At 39.2% G+C, this 9828-nt stretch overlaps 3 protein-coding genes across 3 annotated transcripts in view; all 3 read right to left on the reverse strand.

Moving 5' to 3' along the window:
- LOC146478980 (TNF receptor-associated factor 3-like) overlaps positions 1–5450 on the reverse strand; it is a 35187-nt gene extending 29737 nt beyond the window's left edge. The window contains exons 1-6 of the mRNA XM_085111207.1: positions 5387–5450; positions 3616–3754; positions 2525–2809; positions 2062–2116; positions 1521–1625; positions 643–807 (exon numbers count right to left, since the gene is read on the reverse strand). The gene's annotated coding sequence lies outside the window, so the exon portion shown is untranslated. The remainder of the gene's footprint in view (positions 1–642; positions 808–1520; positions 1626–2061; positions 2117–2524; positions 2810–3615; positions 3755–5386) is intronic.
- On the reverse strand, positions 75–2670 carry LOC146478982 (TNF receptor-associated factor 5-like). Its single transcript, XM_085111107.1, has 5 exons — positions 2525–2670; positions 2062–2116; positions 1521–1625; positions 643–807; positions 75–146 (listed from the first exon to the last, which is right to left on the reverse strand). Exons 1-5 carry the CDS (start codon positions 2668–2670, stop codon positions 75–77), a joined length of 543 nt encoding a protein of 180 aa, XP_084967233.1.
- Positions 5451–6750: 1300 nt separating the features above from the next.
- Positions 6751–9828, reverse strand: part of LOC146478983 (TNF receptor-associated factor 2-like) — a 255231-nt gene continuing 252153 nt past the window's right edge. The window contains exons 7-8 of the mRNA XM_085111231.1: positions 9557–9646; positions 6751–8899 (exon numbers count right to left, since the gene is read on the reverse strand). Coding sequence (XP_084967357.1) covers positions 7838–8899; positions 9557–9646 — 1152 coding nt within the window. The 3' untranslated portion in view covers positions 6751–7837. The remainder of the gene's footprint in view (positions 8900–9556; positions 9647–9828) is intronic.

Here is a 9828-nt window from a genome sequence, read left to right on the forward strand (position 1 = left end):
TGTAACTATTCTGTTACCAGTTGTACCAGCATAACACCCTACAGTATTTATGTATACATTTTCTGACTCAAACTCTATTTACACTCGCCGTTTTTGGAAGAGGGATAGTGGTGCTTGTAATGTATGGGGTTGTAACGAAATCTTTCCTGGAAGAGGGTCAGTATGACACTGATGCATGTAATTGATGTATGTGAATGCGCGGAAATCTTACCTCAGGGTTTAGAAGGTTTAGAAATGCTAAACGTATCAGGGGAATATGTCCCCAGAGCACCCCTGATAGGGTATGGACAAATTGCGAGCCCTGGGATGACGCGTTAGTAAATTCTTCATGCTTCTCTTAATGCCAAAACAGGGATCAAAATGAGTGCAACCTTAAGAACTTAACTATGCCATCAAATTGCATTACCTCCAAACCATAAACCGTCATCGATTTTCCACGCATTGCGCGGCTATGTTTATATCCCGATTAAACTGGCCGAATCCTATAATCATCAGTTTGCTTATCTGCATAAGCGTCGAATGAGATCAGGTTCGGATCAGGTTCAATTTATGCACAGCTTTATTTACGTACTTTCGGTGAGTGTGTCAAATAAAACAATTCAACTGCCTGGTATATTCGTGTTGCTTTACGCATACATGTACCTCCAAATCAGCGAAAGGCATTTCATCGCTGCAGTAAGTGCATTCAGCTTTCCTTTGACTGCATTCCTTCTCCAGATGCTCAGCCAGTTTGGACTTGAGTACTTTTGCTTTGCAATTCTCAAACACACAAGGTATCTCTACGAAGTCGCAAACTGATATGTGTTCCTAACAATAAAGTGGGATACTGAACGGTTCAAAAGGTGTTTGTTTGTTTGTTTTAATTTTCAACCCTGATCTTTCCATGTACCCTTAACTTTTGCCCCAGCCCAGACTCCCAAGCCCCCCCCCCCCCCCCCCCTCCTCCTCTCTATCCAATTCCATGATGTGGGAAACTTGGTTAATTGTCATATTTGCTGCTTTTTTTATTTTCCTCTCTCTATTCATTAACCCAATTTGTAATACTTCCGCATTCCGTCTAAAGGAGAAGCACTCCACGCGTCGATTTTGATCCAGTATTTAACTCTTAAAATCCACTGCATCCCGATTACTTGCACCCCACCAAACTAGTGTTACGTATCCAGCGTGTGGGTTTACAAGGTTTACTTCGCTAAACTTCCAACACAATACATATTTAGTGTATTTAGTGGCCGCGCTTCCAGCGCTCCTTAGAAACACGTAAATTTTTTATGGGTCAGTTGATACAGGAAACAGGAAATATTTGGGAGATCTAGCGAGAACTCGTAGTAAAAATACTCGCTAACCGTCTGTGTTCCAGTAGTTTTAATTATTCTTCCACCAAATTAATTCCTTACAGTGTTCTACCGTTTTTTGTGGAATACCGTCATGTTGACTCATGGTTGCAGAACAAGGACGGGCAATTTTAAAAGCCTGTAATAAAGTGATGTTATTGTATCTTAAGGGTCAGACCACTTATTTACCTCAAAGTTGGCTATCTTTCCGTTCCAGTCACAACCGCTCTCGTTGTACGTACAATGGACTTCGAAATCCTGGATTTCCTTCCTGACACATCTATCGGGAAATACCTTCGAATTGAAGGGCAGCAATTGTTTCAAGGCCTCAAGGTTTCAAGGTTTCAAGGTTTCAAGGTTTTTACGCTTGGGTTTTCACTCCGCCCTTCACGAATCATGATCTCCCTTTTTATCATCTATCTTAGTGACATTTTAGTTACGCTGTAATTGATATCACAGGAGAATTATGGTCATTTTAATATACTGGTACTTTACTTACCTCTGTTTAACTTTATTTTTGTGTGTATTTATGTGTGTTTGTTCTTGTGTCCCTGACCTTAACATTTAAATATCTTTTCTTACAGCTGGCTGCCTGGCATTTTTAACTTTTAGGTTATTTCGGGCAGCCAGCACCCCTATCATCTATTGTATATATATATTTATATTTTCTGTTATAATAATAATGGGGTGAAATAAAGTATTGTTGTTGTTATAAATATTATCTGCATACCTCTGGGTGCTTGAATTGTTCGCCATCGACTTTACATTTGTAGACTTCGTCACCGCTAAAAAGTTTAGAAAAGACAGAGAAAAGACTTAATTTAACAAATATGGTTGCTGGGAAATATTAAGAAAATCGGTTGAAATGAGTTCGAGTGAAACTGAAACATTGATTTTATACCAGCTTCAATTTACACACTGCCGGATAGTTCCCATCTACGCCCCTTGATATTTATTAGTGTGTTTGTTTATTCTCTCGTTTGTTTGTTCGCTTCTTTGTTTCATTTTTGTTTGATTTTGTTATTGCTTCTTCTGTTTATGTTTCATTTTTCGTTTGTTTTTTGGGGTTTTTTTTTCTTTTTCTTTTTTTGGGGGGGAGGGGGGGGGGAGAGAGAGTTGGAGGATCAGCCCCTACTTCAGCTTGATTTTTACGGCTATTATTAATACTAGTTTATGTTTTGACTGAGAGTTACCTTTTTAGATGCTCCAGACAGGCTCTACAATAAAAATGAGCGCACGGCACTTGCATAGCGTCACGCAGTAAGAAACCGCAGTGCTTGCACATGTATTTAGGGGGAATATTCGACAGATCGTCACTCAAGAGTTGATATCCTGCCATCTTTGCAATGAAAAGCACGTCAATGAAGCGCAGCTGTAGCGTGGATAAAATCAGTAGACAGAGAAATATTTCTCTCTTCTGTTCACGATGGTGTTTTGTTGTTGATGTTAAAGTGATGAATAGCGCCAGCTTGAGTTCCCTAGGCCGGAAAAACAATATAAATATTAGACAAGTAAGTTTCTATTGAGCGCGAGTCACTGTATATTAACTGTAATTGCTAAAGGCCTGGCGCGGTTGACAAGTTTTGTATCCTGTCACGCTAGAATAGGCTCGATTTCCGCCGCTCACTCGGGTTCGGCCGAGTGAGCCGCGGAAATCGAGCCTACGCTAGAATTGAGGTGTCAGAGCTTCTAAAATCACTGCATTCCATGTAGCTAGCCTCGGTCCGTAGGCATTTTCGTTGGGCTGGTCACATATTACTTCTCCGTGAACTATCCTTTTTTTTCCTTTTCCCTTTCCACGCTGCATATGTTGAGCCGTGAACCCCCAACCTTACACAACCGTCGGGTGCTCTCGCTGCTGAGCTATAGCCGACAAACTGGTGGCTAGCCGGTGACATGAACAGCCTTACTAGTGGCTACCCAGCACGATCGTAGTTCAGAAGTGCACCTTGGTCATAATTGGAGATGTACTTTGTACTCTCTAGAGGATAGTCTTGCTCCTGTAATATTTTCTTTTCATAAGAAAATGGAGTAACAGTGAAACAGACATTAATGAAACAAAAGCTAAAGTCGGCAAAATACAAGAACGTTACTGAATTGCTTCTGCGTGCTGTTCTCGCTGTACTGACTCACTACTTGCGCTACTGAAACACGTAACAGGTTAATAAGTAAAGACGGGATGATCACTCCTGGAATTGACTCACGGATTCCGAGAGAACTAGGAAGAAATATAAGAAATTCCATTTCTACAACTGAAAGATTTCCGGAAAATCATATAACCTACTTCCGCCTCCACCACGCTAGCGACGTTTAGCTGATTGGATTCAAAACAAGTATTTCCAAGGTTCCAAGGTTGTCCACCAACAACAATCGACGATTATCGACTGCCTGGTACAGTTTTTCTTCAAACGTCAACTTTTCTCCTGAAAAGAATGGAGAAGAATGTGTTACAGATGCCTGTCCTCAGAGTGTTTACTTAAGATCGAAAAACATTGATTTCGTTTTCGTTTTTCGCTTTTATCAGCAGACCTCGTAGCTATGTATATTGAAACATGCTCTTTCCAAAGCACTGGAAATTAGTCGTTAAAATTATCATTCTTAATTCGTTAGAGAAAGCCTCAGATTTTCAAAATATGTTTTCCACTTACCTACAAACAAGCGTCGTGAAGGTTCGTGCCTAAACGTATGCATGCTGGGTAAGGGAAAAATCCCTTGGTCTACAGCCTAATCATGATTAATATGCATGACTGCCCCGTCACAATTGAAAAAAAAACATTAGTGCAAAGCAACGGTCCAAAGCACTGGGCATTCAGTTTTTATCCAGTACGGTTCTCCTCAAATGGTTCAGCAACTGACATCGCTACGGGAAAATGCGCTTAGCAATAGCCAAAACCCGTCTCTTGCCAAAATAGCATAGCCTATAATTCTTGATGGCGGAAGTGAGGATGAAAGGCCCACTCACTGATCTGTAACGCCGTCGATCACGCTTTGTCTCACTTTCGAATCATAAAAGCGGCCTTTATATCAATATCCTTTACTTGCACTTTTTTTCCTCAAGAGAAAATAGTGCCGGTACAAGTCTTAAAGTCAGTCAACCTGTAATATATTGCGTTTAATATATTTAATATGTGTAAAATATTTCTACACCTGTTTATCAAGATTTCAAAGCTCGCCTGTATTAGTTTAAACAATTTGTTCTTATCGAGACCATTTCTTTTTTCCATAGATTTTTCCGTCCTGGCTTTTTTCTAATTAGGTGTGTTCTGAATCCACTGTGGGTGATCCCCTTCTGCCGTCTGGAACGATGTGACCGGAGCAGAAAAAGGAGGGGGTTTATCCCATGTATTATTAGAATGTCGTATAAGCATTTGGAATTGATCCGTCGCCGCTGTGTAAGCAGTTAGAAAGAGGGATCTTTACCAGAAATGCCATGGAGCTTAGAAAATGAAACTAATTGCTGGCATATAAAAATGATGACATCACGTTTTCGTCTGTTCACGGACAGAACCTACACTGAAAAGTCATCAACTGATCTCCATCACCCTCGTTCAAGTCGTAGCACCTCCGATCCTGTTGGTGCATAAGCTGGTCAAGAAGCATTCAGTTGGAAGCTAAACACAGTCCCAAAAGGAAAAGCGTTTTTGACGCCTGGCGTAACTGGCAGACAGATGTTTACGATCCATCTGATGACGCCTTAGCGATGGATAGTACAAAAGATGAAGGCCGAAAAGCTCACAGGCAGAGCTCAGGAAGTCAGCTACGAGGATATTTTCGAACATTGTCGTTTAACAGCATTAATTAATCGGTCCATTCAGGCTAAGACAGAAAATTTAGCAAAAAAGGGTCTTTATCAGCAGTTTTAACTTAGTGCAAAAGGATCGATGAAAGCAACTTGATTGAAATATTTATTCAGTATTGAACTTCAGCATCGACCAGAATTTCTTTGCCAGATTCGGATAATAACAGTAATATTAAATAATAAGAAGAATTGATCGTTTCACTACTTAACACAGAAACTCAATTAAGTATAGAAGCAGCCTGACCTGCAGTCTTACCTTAACTCGACTTGAAGACGGAATATGCGCGCGTGCTATTACTGAGAAGCTTGGATTATTTCTTAGAATAAATTGCTTACGACACTATTGTCTTAAGTGCATCGAATTTGCATACTGGAGTTTGTTTCAAGTGATATCGTCGGGGATTCCCCGAAATCAATCAGCTTGAGATATTATGTCATTGTTCGAGAGGATCAATATATGAAACCATAACGATGTTTTAACCAGCCAGCTTCAGTTTTTCAATCATTATACAATCATTTATTGTAATATTAACCAAAAAGTTGAAGAGCAGTACAGTTCCCACCCGAAAGTAGCGAAGCGAAAGAAGAAGTTTTATTATAACTCGCAGCAAGAGAAGATAAACTCACAGTTATTACGCGCGGCGTGATTGGTCAATTTTGCGGGCTGTATTTCACTGTGCGGCCCGCTAAACTTTAACTAGTTTAGCTTCCCGCGCCCGGTTAACTTCAGAGATATAATAAATATCTTACTAACCTCATTTTCTCGGTCCGTCCTGTAATTTACGGATCTTTTTTTTTTCTGTTGATTTATGGCTAGTTCGCTGTATATTGGACAAAACTTCTCAAATATTTGACTAAGAGCTTATTTTCTATTTTTTTTTCTTTTTTTTTTTTTTTTTTTTTGCCATTTTTCCAAAATACTCAGAAGGAACTTGAAAAAATTGGCATTTTTTTTTTTCAAGTTTCAATCCATTCCAATCCTATCCATCCGCGGCCAAAGATGGTTGGAAACCAGTTGCTGTGCACCAGTAGGGGTATACGTAACAAAAGTAAACTATTATTTCAAACGTTTGCATCTGCAAAAATTTGTTGTTGTTGGCTGATTCAAAGTGACACAAAAAATAGGTGACACTGCCCCTTTAACTCCCCACACGCCCTTATCCTTTAGCTAAATCGTGCATCAACCATTGCGCTAACTTTACAATTTTTGGGATGTTCCAATGATAATATAATTTTGAACAGAACTCCTCTGGACCGTTCATGACTGTGCGTATGGTTTTTCCCGTTGTCGTTCCTTCTTTCTTTCTTTCTTTCTTTCTTTCTTTCTTTCTTTCTTTCTTTCTTTCTTTCTTTCTTTCTTTCTTTCTTTCTCTTTTTCTTTCTTTCTTTCTTTCTTTCTTTCTTTCTTTTTATTTATTTAAATATGTATTTATTTTGTAAATAGCTGGCAACACTCAATACTGAGTGCTGAGAACTTTTGTGATCTTGTTGTAAACATGAACGATTCACTTATATTCTGAGCGTCCTCGCGCCACCAATGTCGATGCTGGTGGATTTTAAATGGTACGAATAGCAAAGCATGTCTCAACTTCTTTGGAATGCAACTACTTGTAATCAGAGTTGAGGAAATGGCAATTTCTTTCTCAGTTTAATTCAGCTATATATCCAGACCCTTTGCTTGTGAACTCACGAACGTGGTGAAACATCATACCATAATGACATATAAAAGATATAAAAAGCTCTTTGTGTTTCTGGACAAGAACAGTATATACATTGTATAAACATAACTCATTCGCCTTCATTACATCACATCTATGGAATACTCTACCAGCTCCTGGGCCAGTCCTCAGAAACCCTAAAATCCTTCAAACACCAAATATCTAAACTGAACCTGGTCGACAAAATTCGATCAGGATGTCGATGCAATCGCTGCATTTCTTGCATCTTGTAGTTTTCATTGCCATGGCTATATATTTCTCCCTTAGAAATTTCACGAATCATCTAAGTCATTTTGTACTATTTCACCATTTTTACCATTTATGTATTTTGGATATCTATAAATATTTACATTGTGATTGTAATTTATATTGTATTTTTTTTTTTTTAGTCGAGCATTTTTAGCACGAGCCCCTAGCTCGGGAGATTGGGCGACCACTCCCTATGCCCCCGACTTTAAATAAATATTGTATTGCATTGTATTGTTGTAACAGTTTATTATTTACGCTGTACAGTACGCGTGTTTAAATGAATGAATGAATGAATGAATGAATGAATGAATGAATGAATGAATGAATGAATGAATGAATGAATGAATGAATGAATGAATGAATGAATGAATGAATGAATGAATGAATGAATGAATGAATGAATGAATGAATGAATGAATGAATGAATGAATGAATGAATGTGTGGTTTAGAAAAAGTACTTAAACACTATTTACAGAACAGAACAGTAATAAACAGTGGCTATCTAAACAGCTGGTAGCTGATGGTATCATTTGTGGAAAGCAAACTTTTGACGGCGCAGACGTGATAAACCTCCTCCCATTTGAAGTTTGTACTAGCGCGTCACAAAAACAATACCATCGGTTAAGCAGGCAATATATTTGGTTTGTTGCCTGGTAAATAATGACAACATTTGTTCCATGTAAAAAAGCAATTCAGAAATAGAGCAAACTGAGAAAAATCATTTTCGTTATTTGTAACTTTAAACATCAGTGGTGTCAACTATGACTTTGATGAACATGGTGTCGTCCCGGACATAGGCGTGGTTGCTAAACTCCGATAGGGAACAAAACGTTGGGCATCCACTGGGAATGTTTGATTCTCTTCTCGGTCGCTGGAAAGATGAACTGTTACGATCAGGTCTGAATGCATCGATCACGTGTTCTACGTTATTCTGGTCCATCAACATCAAGGTGACCTTCTGTCTGAATGGCCAGCGGAGTAAGGCGTCATACTCACCGCGCATGACAACAAAAAACAAAGAAATGTGGGTTCCCTTGCCAGTGCCGTCACCGTTCAGGTAGATGCGCGCACGCATCTTGTAACCATGGCGACTGGTATAGAAACACGGACTGTTTAAAGAAATTTGCTTGCCTGTTTTGGCATCATTCTGGCGCCTTGCGAAATCAGTGATCTTCCAAATAAGTACACCGTCAAAGCTCGAGAACTCTTGCTGTCTAACATGTTCTTCTAATTCAGCGGCGACGACATTCCTGAGACTTAAGGTGTGTTCCAAACTTTCCATGCGTCGTTGAAGCTTTCTGATTTCATCATTTGCATTCCTCAGTTGCATTTCCAATCTTTTTATTTCTTTACTCTGGCCTTGAATCATCGAGTTTGACTCAACTAGAAGAACTTCGTGATTAGCTGTCTTTGCTTCTTGATTTTCCAGTCTACGCAACAGACGGTTAATGTCACCTTCCGACAAGCGATGCATAGAATTTAAAAGGCCGCTGTCAGGTACTACGTCATCCATTAAAACAGTTTCAATGCTCTTCTCTAGTTTGCTGATACGTCCCCCATGACCTTCCACCAGTGATGCCAGGTTAGAATGTTCACTCATCACAGTCTCTACCTTTTGCAGTAAACTTTGGATAGTTCTATCCATGTTTTGAAAGAATTCAGAATTCCCTTTGAAGGCGTTAACATCATTCAGTCTTGAATAAAGAAAGCTCGACAGTTGTTGTACGAATAAAAGAAGTAAGTTGAGATGCTGAGTGGCTGCTTTATCTTGGTGGTCTCCATTTTCTTTACGCTTCCTCGGCTGGAAACAAAAATATTTACAAACTGTTGTTAGCTCAGAGGCAGTAAAATCCTTTCTTATTTTCATGTTGCAAAACTTATCAGACAAATAAAATACAAAAAAGTGGAAAATCTAGATTCGTAATAGCCTGGTAACGAATCTTCTATTCACCTCAGAAGGGTGACGTATCAAAATCCCTGGAGTTTGAATGCGAGGTTAAGCCTAGGGGCGGGATCAGGATGAAGAACAAATTTACTCCACGCTCTCACTCCCGCACTAGCTTTGCTTTTGCAAACGGCAGAAATGAACGCGCGGCCAGTGTTTATTTTTCATTTGCCACTCGCTGTTTTCAGTTTTTCAGCAAAATTTAGTAGTTTTGCATTACAAGAAAGGTCAGAACTGTTTTGCACTATTTTCATCTACGTACTGATTATTTCAAGACAACATTAACGATAATCTGACGTTTGCCTTTTGCCGTAAACGCGATTCTCAATCTCTCAAAAAAAAGGGTTCAGCGTGTGAAGTAAGCCTTGACTTTTGGGTCCACAATATGTGGCCGTTTAAACTCAAGCTACTAAACAGTACTTTCAACTGGCTTTGTTTGGTTTTCGATATTTGCAACATTTAAATGTGGCATTCTTTTTCTTGTTTAGTTCTTTTGGTTTTGAATCGACTCACCTCTGCATCCGGGCATCCTATGGAGTGAAATGGACACGGTGCTTCCACAGCTTCACAGTCCCCTTTCACAGGATCCAGGTGGTTTGGCAGCTAACGAGAAAAAAAAAAACAAACAAACAAACGTCAGGATGAACCAAGACCATCGTTTTTTTTATTCTTCTCTTTTCTTTTCTTTCTTTTAATACCCTGAGTATCGGATGTATTCATGTTCGTGTAGCGTAAAGTAAAAAAAAAAAAAAAAAATTCCGCCATTTGAAAATCTCGCCAACTTG

The sequence above is a fragment of the Pavona decussata genome, unplaced genomic scaffold, assembly GCF_977016875.1.
Source record: "Pavona decussata unplaced genomic scaffold, jaPavDecu1.1 SCAFFOLD_61, whole genome shotgun sequence".
Taxonomy (NCBI): Eukaryota; Metazoa; Cnidaria; class Anthozoa; order Scleractinia; family Agariciidae; genus Pavona; species Pavona decussata.